At 50.3% G+C, this 18,595-nt stretch overlaps 2 protein-coding genes across 2 annotated transcripts in view; one reads left to right on the top strand and one right to left on the bottom strand.

Moving 5' to 3' along the window:
• Nucleotides 1-766, bottom strand: part of LOC105483630 (C-C motif chemokine ligand 25) — a 48,595-nt gene extending 47,829 nt beyond the window's left edge. The window contains exon 1 of the mRNA XM_071085969.1: nucleotides 611-766. The gene's annotated coding sequence lies outside the window, so the exon portion shown is untranslated. The remainder of the gene's footprint in view (nucleotides 1-610) is intronic.
• Nucleotides 767-927: 161 nt separating this feature from the next.
• LOC105483871 (ELAV like RNA binding protein 1) overlaps nucleotides 928-18,595 on the top strand; it is a 46,998-nt gene continuing 29,330 nt past the window's right edge. The window contains exons 1-2 of the mRNA XM_011744967.3: nucleotides 928-1,082; nucleotides 14,552-14,739. Of these exons, the coding sequence (XP_011743269.1) occupies nucleotides 14,568-14,739 (172 nt within the window). The 5' untranslated portion in view covers nucleotides 928-1,082; nucleotides 14,552-14,567. The remainder of the gene's footprint in view (nucleotides 1,083-14,551; nucleotides 14,740-18,595) is intronic.

Below are 18,595 nucleotides of genomic sequence, written 5' to 3'. Positions count from 1 at the left end.
ATCACGCCACTGCACTCCAGCCTGGTGACACAGCAAGACTCCTTCTCAAATAAATAAATAAAAATAAAAAGATTATTATTTTCAGATCACACACACACAAAAAAAAGAAAAACAAAATTAGGCAGAGTGCAAGCATGCCTGTAATCCCAGCTCTTTGTGAGGGGGACGCAGGAGAATCACTTGAGTCCAGGAGTTCCAGACCAGCCTGGGCAACAGAGCCAGAGCCCATCTTTATTTAAAAAATTAAAGCATAAAAAAATTAAACATGTAGGTTGTATGTATTTCTACTAGGGCATTCTAGGTCAGCGCTGGCTTAGAATGTTAGCCCAATAAGACCAGGTATTTTTTTTCTGCTCACTGCCCATACAGTGACTGACACACAGTAGGCGCTCAATGACATTTTAATGAATGAATGAGAGGCTGAGCCTTCGGGAACTGGCTTGCTCTGACCACGTTCCATGCCCCACCTCCTCAGCGCACCAGAAAAGGAAACTGAGGCCCGGCAAGGTGACGTCAGCTCCTGCCCAACCGCACTACGTGAGGAAACGTCGGGGCCGGGATTCGAACCTAGGTTTTGTACGCGTAACCCCGGCGCGCTGACCGTTCCTACCTTACTGGGCGGCGGCAGCAGGTCACACAGGTGCGGGACATACGGCGAGCGCTCAACCAGAGGCGCCGCTCCTCAGCTACCGCCTTCCGTCAGCCTCCGAGGGCCGGAACCCAGTCCGCCCCCTCCGCGGCCATCGCTGGCTGCCCGCGTCTCCGCCGGCCGCGGAGCCCTTCGCAGGCGGCGCCGACCGGAAGTCCCGCCTCTCCCGCGCGCCCCGGGGTGCCGCGACAGCCACGACGGCCAATGAGCAGCGCGACGTGGCGGACGCCGACCAATGGGCGCGCGCGCCGGGGGGGCGTGTCCGGTCCGCGGGCCGGAGCGGGTCGTGCGCGCTGAGGAGGAGCCGCTGCCGCCGTCGCCGTCGCCGCCACCGCCGCCACCGCTACCGAGGCCGAGCGGAGCCGTTAGCGCCGCGCCGCCGCCGCCTCCCGCCCGCCCCGGAGCAGCCCCGGGCCCGCCCGCCCGCGTCCAGGTGAGGCGGTGGGGGGCCTTCGGCGGCGCCCGACGGGGTAGGCCGCGGCAGGCCTGAGCTCGCCTGGCCTGGCCGCGGGGCGCCCGCGGGCCTGCACCGGCCGAGGCCCAGGCCGCGCCGGACCGCGGGAGGGGACGCGCGCTGGGGCCGCGGCGGGCGGGTCGGGGCGGGCCGGTGTAGGCGCCGGCAACAGGCCCTGGGGCCGGATTCCTCTGGCGCCTCGAGGGACGGGCGAGGGGGATACGGCGTGGGCATGCGCCGGGGGGCCGGGCTGCACGGCCGGGGGCTCAGGTCGCCTTGGAAGCCCGGGCTCCGGGGGCGGGAGAGTGGGGCCAGCGGCGGGGGGAGCGCGGGGAACGCTTTGAGCGCGCAGAGGTCACGGCCCACGGGCTCGCTCCCCCGGGAAATCCCACAGATTCTTTTGTGGTCGTTGTCAGAGCACCGCGGCCGGTGCGAGGTCCTTTGAGAAGTGTGCAAACCCTTCAGTAGATACACGGGAGTCCTGGGGGGGAAAAAAAAATCTAAACTGCATCTTTTTTTGAGCGCCATCTCTAACAAAGCTGTTTGTGGGGCGTGGGACGTTAGGATTTGTAAAATATGTGTGTGTGTCTGTTGGAAACACAAACTGCACACAGTTGAACAATGGGGGATGGATGCCCTTCCTTCCTTTTCCGGTGCTCTGGGCTGCCGGGCTTGTTAAAATGGGTTTTGGTCCCTACTGTGTGCAGGGCAGGTGGGGAAGAACTTCTGCACAACTTCTGCACGGGCTTCCCGTGGTGGGACTGAGCCCCCTTGCTGGAAAGTGTTCATCTAAGATCCGGATGGCCAGAAGTGGGAAGATCAGGAGAGTGACCTGGCTAGAGAAGGGTTTCTCAACGTTAGCACTACTGATGTTCGGGGTCAGATAGTTTTTGGTTGTGGGTGGGGGCCTTCCCTGTGCAATGTAGGAAGTTGAGCCGTATTCCTGGCCTCTACCCACTAGATGCCAGCAGTATCCCCATCCCCCAAGTCGTGAGGATCAACAAGATCTCCAAACATTGCCAGATGTCCCGGGTTGCGGGGGAGGGGTCTCTTCCACTCTCTCATACACGCAGGTGAGAACCATTACTGAACTAAATCCCTTCCTCCAAAAGTTCTAATGCCCTGGGAGATGCTCCCAAGACCTCGAACAAGCTTGACTCTGTTGAGCCTTAGTTTTCTTATCTGTCAAATGGGAAGGACAAAAGTGTGGTGCAGATTGAAGGGGTTGAGAAGCCTGTTGCGTTGTGCGTGGTCTGTACCTGGTAGGCACTGAATAAATGATGTTATACATAACCACCAGTATTTATTGAGGATTTACTATGAGCTCGACACTTTGTGGACGTTTGTCTCCAGTCCTTGAGGCGGATGATGTTATAATTTCCATTAATTTCCATTTTAGAGATGAAGAAACTGAGGCTTAGATGGGTCACTTCATATGACCAGTCTCATGCACTAAAGTGGCTGCGCCAGGGTTTGAACTCTGATTCAAAACCCTTACTCTTAACCACCCGGTTGTATTGCTCCCATAATCGCAAGGCTCCAGGACACTCCACTCAGTTGTCATCAAGTATTTTCTGTGTGCAAAGTTTTGTGCTGGGATCTGTTATCAAATTCTGCAACTTCAAGGCCCACAAAGAGGTTGAGATACGTGAACGTCTCCAAATGTGGAAGGAAATAATACTGTTTATGTTGACGCATTGGTTTTGAGCAGACAGAGTTTCAGTTTGGATGTGTTGAGTCTGAGATCATGGTGCTTTTTTTTTTTTTTTTTTCTTTTTGGAGACACAGTTTCACCCTTGTAGCCCAGGCTGGAGTGCAGTTGTGCCATCTCGACTCACTGCAACCTTTGCCTCCCGAGTTCAAGCGATTCTCCTGCCTCAGCCTCCCGAGTAGCTGGGATTACAGGCGGCCGCCACAACGCACGGCTAATTTTTTGTATTTTTAATAGAGACAGGATTTCGCCTTATTGAGCAGGCTGGTCTCGAACTCCTGACCTCAGGAGATCCATCTGCCTTGGCCTCCTAAAATCCTGGGATTACAGGCGTGAGACACCGCACCCAGCCCATGATGCTATTTCAAGTAAAAGAAATGAGAATTATGAAAAAACTGTTTATGAAAACAACAAGAAATTATGAAAATGTATTGCCTCTCTCACTCGCGGCTTCCAATCTCTTCCCCTTTCCACACTCCAGCAGGAGTTCTGTTCTGTAAATGCACATCTAATTGTGTCCCTTCTGATTTAAAATCTTTGGGCAGAAAAAAGACGTTTTCTTGACCTCTTTCATGGCTTAAAAGATAAAGTTAGAAGCCCTTAGTTTGGAGTACCAGTTCCTTCACACCCAAACGCTCCCTGCCCCTGCATGTAGACGCCAAACTCTAACCCTCCCTGCCTGTTGCAGCCTCCACCTGGAGATAGATCTCTTCCACCTGGAGATCCGTTGCTCAGGCTCCATGGCTCAGCCCAGAGCTCACTGGCCGTTTGAAGCCTCGTCTGACTGCCACTCTTCCTCCCCCCAACCGGAATCAACTGTTCCCTCTTTAGTGTCCCCATCCCGTTCAGTTTATTGAATCGAATTCAAGGCTGAATGGCAAGAGAAGCGCAGCGCCCGACTGGCGCCCCTAGGTGGCAGTAGCGAGGCGGTGCGGCCAACCCGAGCTGTGGGTCAGGGGAAGACCGACGGAAGCCAGCCTGTGGGAGGGAAGTGAGGTTCGCTCCCGCCTCTGAACGACTCTCCCTGCTTCGCTGCTGTGTCCTGGCCCACGCTAGGCTCTGGAGAGTGTGCATGATGTGTGTAGGTCATCTCAGCCCACTCTGATGAGTGTGGTGAGAGTGATGCCCTGGCTGATGTGGAAGCCCAGAAGAGGGACCTGGATGGGCACAGGAGAGCCCAGAATGCTTCCTGGAGGAGAGGAGGCAGTAGCGGTGGGGAGGAGTTACCCAGGCAAAGACAATGGGGTGGGGCTTTGTAGGATACAGCGAAGACCGGAGGTGGAACATCGCAGTGTTCAGAGAACATCGTGTGTTCAAAGAACCACGTGGATTCTTTAGGGGCAAGAAGGATGAAGTGGGTAGTCGTGGCAGGAGTGCTCAGGTGGCCGGTGGGCAGAGGGCTTGGCTGTTACTCTGCGGCTAGGCCAGAGGGTGGCTACTGAGCAGTTTTAGTTCACTGCTCACCCTGGTGGAGAGGCTGGGGGGAGACAAGGAGAAACTAGTCATGGGCTATTGCAGTACTGAGGTGTCCCCGTAATGGCTGAACCGCTTGAGGGTCAGGACTGGGACTGCTTCTTTGTTTTGTATGCCTGATGCTATGCTCTGTGCCTGGCACGTGGTTGCTATTTTGTCTGTGCCAGGGAAAGGAAAGATTGGCAGACCACTCAGAAGTGACTGGATCCAGGTACCTGTCAGACAGACATCTGTGGCTGGGTGTAGTGGCTCACACCTGTAACCCCGACAACTTGGGAGGCCAAGGTGGAGGATTGCTCAAGGCCAGGAGTTCAAGACCATCCTGGGCAACAGAGTGAGATCCCATCTCTAAAAAAAAAAAAAAAATTTTTTTTTTTTTTTCACAGCAAGACATTTATGTCAGGGGAAGGAATCACAGGAGAGGGAACAATCCTGAACAACTCGATGGCCAGACTCATGTCATCATGAACAGAAACAGGCAGACTCAAGGAAGGGGAGTGACTAGGCGGGAGAAGACGAAGCTGGGTTTAGAGACACTGAGTTTGAAATCCCACTTAGGAGTCTGTCTAGGAGGAGGTGACGGGAATCTGTATGGGGATGGTGGCAGAGAGGTGGCAGGACAGTGAGAGATCTCACGTGTTAAACTGGCAGGACATGGTGCTTGATTAGGTCCAAGGGAGAGAGAGAGGTGGCTTGGGGGACAGGTGGGGCTGTGCCACCAAACGAAGTAATTCAGGGGGCGGAGGCAGTTTGAAGAGAGGGCAAGGGCAGGAGGAGAGGAGATGAAGGTGTTTGTAGCTGCAGACAGGGAGGTTGGGGAGACATACGTTCACCTTGATTTTGTTCATGAAGTGGGACTAGAGACAGGTACTCACTGTACCAGGCGCTGTGGAGCAGGGGGTGACATCCCCAGTGGAGGAAGCTGAAGCTCTGGGAAGGGGGAGCGACTTCTGCATAGTAGTTCAGCCGGTGAGCAGGAGACTTAGTGCCCAGCTCGGGCCTGCCAGACTCCAGAGTCCAGGGTTTTTTCCTGCCATTCCCTGTCGCTTTGCACTTCCGTGCGAGATCCCTGCAGTGGCCTTTGGCCTTGACCAGCCAGAAAGAAGCCAGAGCTCTTAGCAGGGCTGTGGGGTGCCTGGACTGGGCCATAGGCCAGCCACACCTGACCTGCTCCTGCCCCGGACTTCTCAGCCTGGCTGATAGGGAATTGTCACTTAGCTGGAGCTGCTCCAGCCAGGCATCCTGCCCTTCTGTGGGCCATGGGCAGGGGCCTGGAAGAAGCCGGTGCTGTGTCCACCTGAGACCTCGCGTTGCGTGGCAGTTATAACTGGGTCAGGTGGTGCTTTAGGTTTTCTCTGGCAGCAGAGCATTTCCTGAATGACCTAAGCCTTTTTTACCTTGAAGACTCAGAATGTTGCATCTGGAAAGGACCTTAACAATTACTGGGTCCAAGCCCTATCAGATGATGTGTGAAGTGTCAAGATTGAGCCTGAAGATAGATTTGACTGTTCTAGTTTTGCTCTGGCTCAAGCGGTGTAGAATACCTGCTCCATCATGATGCAATGAAAGCGATTCTCATACATGCCTGGTGGAAACAGCCTCTTTTTCTGTTACACATAAAGACGCACACATCTCTCTCCCCTGGATATGTGCTAGATGATCTACGGATGTGAACAACATCAGTGGTGTCACGTAGACAACCAGGATTGTTTAAAATAGTGCATTGGAGTCAAAAACCTTCAGAGATCATCCAGCCAATACTTCTCCCTGAGGTCAGGCACGCCTCTAAGCCCAGTGCTTGGGAGGCTGAGGTGGGAGGATCACTTGAGGTCAGGAGTTAAAGACCAGCCTGGGCAACATAGTAAGACCACCCCCACCCCCACCCCCCCGCTCTACAAAACATAAAAAAGCAGCCGGGTGTGATGGCTCATGCCTGTAATTCCAGCACTTTGGGAGACCAAGGCGGGCAGATTGCCTCAGGTCAGGAGTGCGAGAGCAGCCTGGCCAACATGGTGAAACCCCGTCTCTACTAAAAATACAAAAATTAGCCGGGCATGGTGGCAGGTGCCTGTAATCCCAGCTACTCGGGAGGCTGAAGCCGGAGAATTGCTTGAACCCAGGAGGTGGAGGTTACAGTGAGCCAAGACCACACCATTGCATTCCAGCCTGGGTGACAAAGCAAGACCCCCCTCTCTACAAAACATAAAAAAGCTTAATCAGAACTACATAGAGGACTTAGTAGGACTGCATAGTGATGCAAGTGCGCATCACTATGCAGTCCTAGGTACTTGGGAGGCTTAGGTGGGAGGATCACCTGAGCCCAGGAGGCCAGGGCTGCAGTGAGCCGTGATCATGCCTCCGCACTCCAGCCTGTCTGAGAGCCAGCAGCCGCCTGTCCTGCTGTGTGACACGCCCTGGGTTTGCCTGGGGACTCTTAAATGGCAATGATATAACCTGGGCCCTCAAGGTTCTCACCATTGACACTGGTCGTTGAGTGTAAAGCAAATAATGATAGGAGTGGTTTGGACAGTAATGAAGGTTTACAGCAATGGCATGGAGGCGCTGAGAACTAGAGTAACCCGTTGTCCTGGGGGAGGTGGTTTTTTGTTTGTTTGTTTGTTTGTTTTGAGACAGTCTCACTTTCTTGCCTGGGCTGGAGTACAGTGGTATGATCTTGACTCACTGCGACCTCTGCCTCCCGGGTTCAAGTGAGTCTCCTGTCTCAGCCTCCTGAGTAGCTAGGACTACAGGTATGTACTATCACACCCAGCTAATTTTTGTATTTTTAGTATAGATGGGGTTTCGCTATGTTGGCCATGCTGGTCTCAAGCTCCTGACCTCAGGTGATCCGCCTGCCTCAGCCTCCCAAAATGCTGCGATTACAGGCGTGAGTCACCACACCGGGCCAGGAAGGTAGCTTTTTAAAGATGAGCCAGCCTGGTATAGTGACTCTCACCTATAATCCCAGCACTTTGGGAGGCCCAGGTGGGAGGATGACTTGAAGCCAGCATGGGCAACAAAATGAGACCCTTGTCTCTATAAAAAATTTAAAAATCAGCCGGGTATGGTGGCACACACCGGTAGTCCCAGCTACTTGGGAAACTGAGGCAGTTCGAGGCTGCAGTGAGCCGTGATTGTGCCACTGCACTCCAGTTTGGCAGCAGAGAAAGACCCTGTCTCAAAAGAAAAATAAATAAGTAAAAATAAAAGTGAGCTGGGAGGCCAGGCGTGATGGCTCACACCTGCAATCCCACCACTTTGGGAGGCCAAGGTAGGAGGATCACTTGAGCTTGGGAGTTCAAGACCAGCCTGGGCAACATAGTGAGACCCCCACTCTTTAAAAATATGTATATTAATTTTGAAAAATGAGCTGGGAAGTGAAGGAGAGGACACTTGTGCCCTGCAGAGGGAACAGCCAAAACAGAGGCCTGTAGCATATTGGCAAGAAGCTGGAGTGAGCGGGAAGGGAGGGTGGCGACTGAGGCTGGAGAACCACCTAGGTCCGATCGTGAAGGGCCTTGCCAATATGACAGTTGCACTGTCATGACAACTTGAGGCCTGGCCCTGACACTTATTAACAGCACGCCTGACTGTGAGCATCATCGCGTGACGTCTGAGCCTCAGTGCGTGGTGACCACTGACAGGGAAGATCAGAGAGGCGAGCATCTTGATTGCGGGACAGTGCAGGCCTTGCACCTTGAGAGCCAGAGGCAGCTACAACTTGGGAGTCATTGATAATTGAGTGGTGACAGGCCCGGTCGCGGTTGGAGTTTGTGGGACAGAAGCTGATTTGGCCCGGGATTGATGATGCAGACTTGGAGAAGGTCAAGCAAAGGGCCTCCAGAGAGTGGGGTGGGGGCCCGGAAACACCATGAAACTGCTTGGGGGTGCAGGCTGTTGGTTTCTCCCTTGTTGCTCGTTGACCAAGAACTTGACCTGCCGGGGCTGCTCAGCCTTGACTCAGAATGTCAGGAGGAACAGGGCCACAAAGCAGAAGTTCTCTTTTTAAACCTTTTAAAATTTATTTTTATTGTGGTTTTGTTGTTGTTTTTGAGGCAGGATCTCAGTCTGTCACCCAGGGTGGACTGCAGTGGCGCAATCATAGCTAACTGCAGCATTGACCTCCCAGGCTGTAGTGATCCTCCTGACCAAGCCCCCGATTAGCTGGGATTGCATACAGGCATGCATCACCATTCCTGGGTAATTTTAATTTTTTTTTTTTTTTTTTTGTAATGATGGCATCTTTCTGTGCTGCCCAGGCCAGTCTCGAACTCCAGGTTCAAGCAGTCCTCCCATGTTGGCCTCCGAAAGCCCTGGGATTAAAGGCATGAGTCGCCACACTCAGACAATTTATTTTTAAATTTGCATGTAGGAAAATTCATTCTTTGGAGTAGAGTTCTCTGCGTTTTGACAAATGGATAAAGTTGTTTGATTACCACCATAATAAAGATTGGAAAGTTCACTCTCCCCCATACAGAAATACTCCCTCCTCCTATCCCTGTGTAATCAACTTTTCCCCTCACTCCCTAACCCCATCGACCGCAGATCCATCCCTATGGTTTTGCCTTTTCCAGGTAGGCACAGAAATGATGTGGCAAGATGTATTTGAGATTCACACAAGTAGCATGAATTGGTGGTACCTTTTATTGCCTAGTAGTAGTCTGTTGTATGGTATATCCCAGTTTATCCATGAATGGCTTAAAGAATATTTGGGTTGTTGTAGTTTTGGATGATTATGAATAATGCCACTCTACACATTTATATACAGATTTTTGTGTGAACATAGATTTTCCTTTCTATTGCCTTAATACTAGGAGTAGGATTGCTGGATCCCATGCTAAGTGTATATTTCACCATAAGAAACTGCCAATCTGTTTTCCAAAGTGGCTGTCACATTTCACATTTTTGCATTCCCACCAGCAGTGCATGAATATTCTGGCTTCTCCACATCCCTGCCAGCACTTGATATTGTTTTGCTGTTGTTGGTTGTTTTTGTTTTATTTTGTTTTAGCCATTCTAATAGGTTGGTAGTGGTGTCTCGATGTGGTTTTAAGTTGACTAATGATGTTGAGCATCTTTTCATGTGCCTGTCTGCCATCCATATATATTCTTTGGTGTAGTGTCTGTTCAAGTCTTTTGCCATTTTTGAAACCAGGTTTGCTCATTATGTTGTTTTTGGGTTTTGTTTTGTTTTGTTTTGTTTTTCTTTGGAGACAGAGTCTGGCCCTATTGCCCAGGTTGGAATGCAGTGGCGCGATCTCGGCTCATTGCAACCTCTGCATCCTGAGTTCAAGCGATTCTCCTGCCTCAGCCTCCCCAGTAACTGAGATTACAGATGCCCACCACCACGCCTTGCTAATTTTTTTTGTTGTTTTATTTTTGTAGAGATGGGGTTTCACTATGTTGGCCGGACTTGTCTCAAACTCCTGACCTCAGGTGATCCACCCACCCTGGCCTCCCAAAGTACTGGAATTCCAGGCGTGAGCCACCACACTGGCCTGCTTATGTTTTGAGAGCTTAAAAGAAAGTGTTCTGGGCCAGGTGCGGTGGCTCACACCTGTAATCCCAGGACTTTGGGAGGCCGAGGCGGGCAGATCACGAGGTCAGGAGATCTAGACCATCCTGGCTAACACGGTGAAACCCTGTCTCCATTAAAAATACAAAAAATTAGCTGGGCCTCATGGTGGGTGCTTGTACTCCCAGCTACTCAGGAGGCTAAGGCAGGAGAATGGCGTGAACCTGGGAGGTGGAGCTTGCGGTGAGCGGAGATCACACCATTACACTCCAAGCTGGGCGACAGAGCGAGACTCCATCTCAAAAAAAAAAAAAAAAAACAAAAAGTGTTCTCGGTTGGGTGAAGTGGCTCACCCCTATAATTCTAACACTGTGAGAGGCTGAGATGGGAGGATCACTTGATACCAGGAATTCGAGACCAGTGTGGGCAACATAGCAACATAGTGAGACCCCATCTCCACAAAAAATAAAATATTAGCCAGAAGGCTGAGGCAGGAGGATTGCTTGAACCCAAGAGTTTGTAGCTGCAGTGAGCTATGCTTATGGCAGTGCACTTCAGCCTGGGCAGTGGAGTGAGACTTTGACTCAAAAAAAAAAAAGGTGTTCTAACTACAAGTCCTTTTTGCAAATGTTTACTCCAGTTGGTGGATTTTACTTCTCTTAGCAGTATCTTTCACAGAGCAAAAGTTTTAAATTTTGATAATATCCAGTTTATCCTTTTTTTTTTTTTTTTTTTAAATGAAGTGGGCTTTTGGTATTGTGTCTGAGAAATCTTTGCCCAGCCCAATGCCACAAAGATTTTTCTCCTAGAAATTTTATATTTTTACATTTTAAAACAGAGGTCGGCAGTTTTTTTGTGTGTGAAGAGCCAGATGGTAAATATTCTCAGCTTTTTCGGCCATACGGTTGCTACTACTTAACTCTGTTATTGTGGTACAAAACTATCTATAGACAGACAATACATAAACAAATGAGACAGGCCATGTTCCAATAAAACTTTATTTATAACAACAGGCAATGGGCCAGATTTGTCCCACAGGCCATGATGTGTGTTTCAGAAAGTCCAATTTTCCCAGGCCTAGAGGATACCACACTGTGGACAGTAAGCCTGGGGCAGCCATTGTCCATCTCACCGTCCATGAAAACAGAATGAGGGAAAAAGCAGAGTATATGTGTAACTCTCAGAGAAAGGGCGAGGAGAAGGAAGGGTAAAAGAAGAAAGAAGGGGAAATGCTTGAATCGCATTTTGAACATGCTTCAGTGTGCATTTTAATTCTTCAGAGTTAACCCTTGTGGTCTGTTTGGATCAGCTTCCAGCAAATGTTTTTGTCTGTTTGTTTGTTTTTGAGCCAGTGATCTATTTTAAAATCTCATGGCCACAGATGGTGTAACAGACACGTGTAGTTTCTCATGATTAAACTCTGTAGGTCCCGAGCTGCTACTGAAAGTTGATATTTACCCATTCCCTATTAACGAATATTTGGAATTCTATCCAGTTTTACACTCTTATGAACCATGAGTTAGTGCCTGCCTTGCACTTTTGTTTCATTTTGTTTTCAGACAGGGTCTTGCTCTGTTGCCCAGGCTGGAGTGCAGTGGCGCCATCATGGCTCAGGCAGCCTTGATCTCCTGGACTCAAGCAATCCTCCCTGCCTTTGTCTCCCGAGTAGCTGAAACTATGGGCACGGGTCACCATGCCCACTAAATTATTTTATTTTTTGTTAGAGTCAGGGTCTCACGTTGTTGTCCAGACTGGTCTTGAACTCCTGCACTTGAGTGATTATTTCTGTAGAAAGATCCTGCAGTTGTGAGTCAGGTTATACCATCTCATACTCAGATCAGTAGCAGGTGATCTTATGCTGGATTTTATTCCATGTGACTGGCAGAAAGTAGCATCTGGTTTTCTTTTGCATTTTCCTCATTGTTCATGAAGACGAAGTTCAGTGTCTTTTTCTGGACTTATGAGCCATTTGAATTTCAGGCCTTTATTATAAATTGCTGCTCACATCCTTTGCCTACTTCGCTCTTGGTTACATCTCTTCTTTTTTTTTTTTTTGAGACGGAGTCTCGCTCTGTCGCCCAGGCTGGAGTGCAGTGGCCGTACATCTCTTCTTTTATCCCTTACCAATTTGTAGATGTTCCGAATCAAGTTTTCCCAACATTGGCAGCACTAACATTTGGGGTCAGATAATTCTTGGTTGTGGGGCTGTCCTGTGCCCTGAAGGATGCTTTACAGCTCTCTGACCTCTACCCACCAGATGTCAGTAGCACCCCCCACCGCCGACCCCTGGCCCTGACCAAGTCACAGTAACCAAAAATGTCTCCAGACATTGCCCAGTGTCCCCTGGGGGGCAGAATGGCCCGGGGTGAAAACCATGGGTCTAAATAATAGAATATGCAGTGAATCTTTTCTCCAGGCTACTCCTCCTCGTCTAGGTCTATGATGCCTTTTGCTGTACAGAAGTTTTTAATTTCATGGAGTCTCACTTTTCAGTCTCTTTTTCTATGGCTTTTGATGCTAACCTACTTTTTAAAGAGCGGGGAGCATAGGACATCCTCAAATAAAAGAAATGCTAGGAAATTGTACTGATTTTGCTCATTGTCTGAGAGTAGTAGGAGGGTAGGGAAGACCTGGATGTTTCCACCAGGAAGAAAGAAACCAGACCTAATTCTTCCCTCAGCGTTGATTCAGGGAGTAGGTAGGAAATCTCCACATGAGAAGTGTGTTCAGATTTTTATGTAACTGCTGGCAAGGCTATTTTTAAAGAAGGCCAAAGGCGCGTGACCGTGGGCACTGGGTGTTCAAACATAGAATAGAATTGAGCAACAGGGATCTGGGGAAAGTGGTGGGCTCTCACCGAGACCTCCAGGCGGGTGGCCATCCTCAGGGTTGACTACCTGCGTGTTTAGAGGCAGGGATTGAGGGGCCTCTGAGAAGCGAGCCCAGCATGTGGCACACTTTCAGCAGGGCGGGCTCGGCATGCTTGGCCACATTGATCTGGACTCTTCTCCAAAGTCACCACTGGCTCTGATGTTTATCACTGAAAGGAAAGACTTCAGCAACTGAGAAAGACTTTTCAAAGCCTGCAAACTGTGAAGACCAAGTTCTCTGACTGGTAGAGAAACCCTCACCTCCTTCCAGCTCAGTCACTGCATCTTTGGGAATAAACAGATGCAGAGGACCATTGCCTGCCCGCCCCTCAGCAGCAGAGTTTCCAGGGATGGGATTCAGGGACACCCCACAGGCTCTGGACATGGGGAGAAAGCAACTGGAAATCTGGAATGCTCTTGAGAGACAACCCAAAGGCTTTCTTACAGGATCTTAAATTGTGCTGGAATTGTTCGTAGGTCTCTTCAAAGCCCTCTTAGTGAACTTGGAGTTGTTCTGTTTTGTGTCCATAGACTATTTTTTAGAGCAGTTTTAGGTTTGCAGGAAAATTGTGAAGTGGAGAACACTCGTTCCGTAGCGTTACAATGAAGTATTGACTGAATAAAATTTTTTTAAAATAGAAGCCGGACACAGTGGCTCATGCCCGTAATTGTAGCACTTTGGGAGGGTGAGACGGAAGGATTACTTGAGGCCAGGAGTTCAAAATTAACCTGGGCAAGATACCATCTCTACAAAAAGTGTTAAAAATTAGCTGGGCATGGTGGCGCATACCTGTATTCCCAACTACTCAGGAGGCTGAGGTGAGAGGATTGCTTAAGGATCTCCCAGGAGTTCAAGGCTGCGGTGAGCTGTGATGGCACCACCACACCCATTATTAGCATCTCACATTCACATGATACCTCTGTTATTCTTAGTGAATCAATATTGACACATTATTAGTAACTAAAGCCCGTAATTCAGATTAGAGTTCACTGTGTATATTGTTCATTCTATGGGTTTTGACAAACATGTATTGTCACATCCACCATTATGTATCATGCAAAATAGTTTCACTGCCCTAAAACCCTGACAATCCTGTGTTCCACTATTTGTTGTCCCCCCCACCCCTGACCTGCATCCCTGGCAACCACTGATCTTTTTCTCTGTAGTGTGCCTTTTCCAGAAGGTCACAGAGTTGGAATCATACAGTATACTGTGTTCCTTCACTTAACAATATACATTTAAAGTTCCTTTAAATGTCTTACCTGGCTTAATAGCTCATTTCTTTTTATCATCAAAGAGTGTGCCTGTGTACGGCTGAACCACACGAATGAAGTCTGTTTGTTCATTCACCCATTGGAGGAGATCCTGGTTGCTTCCAGGTTTTGGCAATTATGAGTGAAGCCTCTGTAAACCTCCACGTGCAGATTTTTATGTGGCTGTAAGTTAACGTGCAGTGTAGAAAAGAATCTCTAAGTGCAGGGCCAGAACCAGGGGCTCACGCCTCTAATCCCAGCACTTTGGGAGGCTGAGGTGGATGGATAATCTGAGGTCAGGGGTTCGAGACCAGCCTGGCCAACACGACGAAACCCCATCTCTACTAAAAATACAAAAATTAGCTGGGCATTGTGGCAGACGCCTGTAATCCCAGCTACTCAGGAGGCTGAGGTAGGAGAATCACTTGAACCTGGGATGCAGAGGTTGCAGTAAGCCGAGATTGTGCCACTGCACTCCAGCCTGGGTGACGGAGTGAGACTCTGTCTCAAAAATAAACAAAAAGAAAGAAAGAAAAATGTTTAAGTGCAAATGCAGTTTCTAGTTTTGCCTTCATATACTGCAGTATGAACATTTTGAGTTTACTTGCTCTTTTTTCCTTTGTAGATTTTTGAAAAATACAATGTCTAATGGTTATGAAGACCACATGGCCGAAGACTGCAGGGGTGACATCGGGAGAACGAATTTGATCGTCAACTACCTCCCTCAGAACATGACCCAGGATGAGTTGCGCAGCCTGTTCAGCAGCATTGGCGAAGTGGAATCTGCAAAACTCATTCGGGATAAAGTAGCAGGTAAACATATGGAGGCGTTTTAGTAATTTAGTATTGGTGGCCATCCGGTGGGCATTGTCTCTTCTGCCTGTGACTCTGGCATTCCTCAGTGCAGGATGACTACAGCCTTGAAACGATGGCTGTGGAGTTTCATTTTTATTTCAAACTCCATTTGTCCATTGCTCTTGTATAAGATCAGACATAAGTTCCCAAAAGAGGAAAAATTCATTGTAAGACAGAGAGCGTGTACAAAATAAGACATTGCGAGGAGAGGAAGGAACCAGAGACAGGGCATTCTGAGAACTGGAAGGGGCCGGAGAACCACAGCCTGACCTAGCTTGGCCTGGGCAGGTCAATTGTGTCCGATGTGTGGAAGGGACCCCGGCGAGTGTACTGTCCAGGGCAGGCGCAGGCAGGCCCGCCCCTGTCTGTCCAGGCCCCCACGTTTGGTCAGGCCCAGTTCAGCAGAACACCGACGACCTCGTGGACAGCCCTTCATTATGTTTGGGCTGCTCTGTTTGCTGTCAACGCCATCAACTTGAACTTCTGCACCATGCTGAGCTTGAACTCTCAGAGGGGCAGGTTCCTGGCAGCTGAAAGCCCTGATGTTCCACTCCCTCACAGTGGGACTTCTAAGCCTCTGTGTCCCCATCCGGAATGTGGAGATTGTGGCTCCTACATCCTGGTGGTCCCTACCTCATAGGTGTTTGCAGAGGGCCTGGCACCTGTGAAGGCCCTCCTTACAGAGTGGCCTCCATTCTGAGAGTGTGGCTTCAAGGACTCTGGAGAGAATTACGGACAGACCATGTGTGGAGCTGTCCTCCTCCTCCTCTCCCAGTTCCCCCTCTTCCTCCTCTTCCCTCTACCCGCCACCACCCCCCTGCCTTCCTTTCTGTCTCCACCCTGCTTTTAGGAAGCCAAGGAGCGGCCATTCCTCTCCGGGCTGTGGCTGCTACCCTGGATTTGGGGACTGTGATTCCCTATACTGAAAACTCATTTCAGGCCGGGCATGGTGACTCACACCTGTAATCCCAGCACTTTGGGAGGTCGAGGTGGGAGGATCACTTGCTCAGGAGTTCAAGACCAGCCTGGGCAACATGGTGAAACCCCATTTCTACAAAAAATACAAAAACTTAGCTAGGCGTGGTGGCCCGCATTTGTGGTCCTGGCTACTTGGGGGGCTGAGGCAGGAGGATTGCTTGAGTCTGGGGGGTTGAGGTTGCAGTGAGCCGAGATTGCACCTTACTAAGTACCACTTGGTACTAAAGTGTCTTCTACACTTGAGCGTGGGCAACATAGTGATACTTCGTCTCAAAAAAAAAAAAAAAAAAAGAGAGAGAACTAATTTAAAAGTTAAACGCTGGGCACAGTGGCTCATGCCTGTAATCTCAGCACTTTGGGAGGCCAAGGCAGGCAGATCACCTGAGGTCAGGAGTTTGAGACCAGCCTGGTCAACATGGAAAAACCTCATCTTTACTAAAATACAAAAGTTAGCCAAGCATGGTGGCGCATGCCTGTGATCCCAGCTACTCGGGAGGCTGAAGCAGGAGAATCACTTGAACCTGGGAGGCGGAGGTTGTGGTGAGCTGAGATTGCGCCACTGCACTTCAGTCTGGGCAACAGAGTGAGACTCTGTCTTAAAAATTAAATGAAAGTTAAAAAAAGTTTCTATTATGAAACGTTTCAAGCATACATGAACATAGAGCGATGTGTTGGACCTAATGTGCCCATCGATGCACTTTATCTTCAACAGTTCCCCAGTAACCATAAGACACCTGACCCCCCAGTGACTCCCAAAGAGCCTGTCTGGCGGCTGTACCGGGAATTCAGATGCGGGCACTGAATACAAAAGCCTTGTCTCCTTCCAACTCCAAGAGTCTGATTTAATAAACGCCTTCTCAATAGGGATTTTACGCAGTATACAAACTTAAGCAGTGTTAGAATGTTCTAGAAGCCAGCATCTCTCTCCTGCTCCAGGAGACCATCCTGAATAAGAGAAGGGTTTAAAAATTCTCCTGTGCCACTAACAAGTCTCACCTTTTTCCTCTGACTTTCTGGTGGAAGGGAATTTTCCTTGATATTCCTGAGCACTGGAGATTTTGCAAGCATTCCCATGGAATTTGCAGTCGTTCTCCTGGAACCTGACTTCTTTGTCTATTCCCTTGTGGTTTTCACAGGAATGTGAGCTATGCTAATAGGAACACCTAGATTTGGCTCAGTCTGGAGAAAACTGGTTTTGAGAATCAGTGAAGTCTGCAAAAGTGTAATTTGGAAATTATTTCAGTTCAGAGGTGAGCTCTGTCTTATCTTTGGACAGTAGTTAGTAACTGGCACACCAGGAGTTGTGGAGTGGCTGGGCCTGGGCTTTCATCTTGGCCCAGCCTCTTGCTAGCAGCTCTTCAAGTGACTGGAGCTTTATGGAGAACATGCTGCAACCTGGCTTTGCTCAGCCTGCCGCCAATGTGGGCAAACCTCTTTGCTGGCGGGGCCCAGGGCGTGGCCCTAGGTCTCACCACCCCTCTTCCCAGCCAACTGCTTTCTCCAGCCCCCCAGGATAGCCTCTCACCCGGCCAGGCAAGCACCCCGGCAAATCTGATGCCTGGTCTAGCTTATCTTACAACACGGGTGTCCCGGAGCCCCACAGGAGCCATTTCCCTGTGTTTACCCTCCTCAGGCCTCCAGCCACCCACTTCACCCTCAGTGGATGACACCTCCCGCTTCGCAGTGGAACTGACAGCATTTCCAGCTCTCCAACTTCAATCCTTCCTACCCTTCCCTTCCCTTCCCGGCTTCCCAAGAGCCTCAGGCTCTCCAAGGGCCCACTTTTCCTGGGCTTCGAGTGTCTTGAAAGGAATTCCTTCCAGATTCCCAGCTTCCTCTAGCTTGGAGTTCCTCCACGTCCATGCTCCTGACGTCGGGACTGGACACCATGCTGGACGCTGCAGGTGTTGAGCAGCATCCTGGCCTCCACCCATGTGGTCCCAGCAGTGACTTCCCAGTGGTGAAACCCAATAATGTCTTTACATTGCCGCATGTCCCCTGGGAGGCAGTCTCCCCGAGTGAGAGCCACTGCTGTGTGTGTTGGCCTCCCACCCACATACTGTCCTGTTCCCTGTCTCTTCCTTCCAGAAGCATCTTCTCCCATTGGCTTTCAGGAGCACCACCTCCTCCCACCTGTCTGACTGCCCCTGAGGCTGTCTGTCTTTAGCACCTTTCCCCAGCCTTTGACTCAGCCGGTTATGCCAGAGGTTTATGCTCAGAGGATTATGCCAGAGGGTTATGCCATTGTCCTCTTCTTCCAAAGCTGACATTCAGCATGGGCAGAGTCACTCCATGGCTCCCAGCTGCCCTTTGTCTACCACCTCCTTTTTGACCAGAAAGCTGTCCTGAGCTCCAGATGCCCTTGGCCCCTCAAACGCAGTATATTCCAAACTGACCTGAGTCTCCCTAAAGCCAGCTGCTCGTTTCCAGTTGTCCCCACCTTAGCCAATGGCACCACCATCCACTTGGTAGCTCTGCTCAGAAATCTGGGAGTGTCCTTGGCTCTTGTCCTCCTGGGTGTTTCTTCAGTCCATCCCTTTCCCCTCTCTCCTCAGCCACCATTCTAGCCCAGGACACCACTGCCTGTGGCCCGTGCGTCGTTTTGGCCTCTTAACTGGCCCCCTGTGCTCCCTGAAGACCGCTCTCCTCACTGCAGCAGAGGGGCCTGTTTGACAGCCCGCATGTGTCCCTGCCGCTCCCCTCCTCAAACCATTCACGTCCTGGCCCTGTTTGCTTAAGGAGGCCTCCCCTGGCCCAAGTGTCGGATGCTCCGCTGTGGGTTCCCATGGCACCTGGGCCGACCTGCACTGTGGGGTTTCCACCCGGCACTGAGCTG

Source organism: Macaca nemestrina, chromosome 20, assembly GCF_043159975.1.
Source record: "Macaca nemestrina isolate mMacNem1 chromosome 20, mMacNem.hap1, whole genome shotgun sequence".
Taxonomy (NCBI): Eukaryota; Metazoa; Chordata; class Mammalia; order Primates; family Cercopithecidae; genus Macaca; species Macaca nemestrina.
This window is presented reverse-complemented; position numbering and strand designations above follow the sequence as displayed.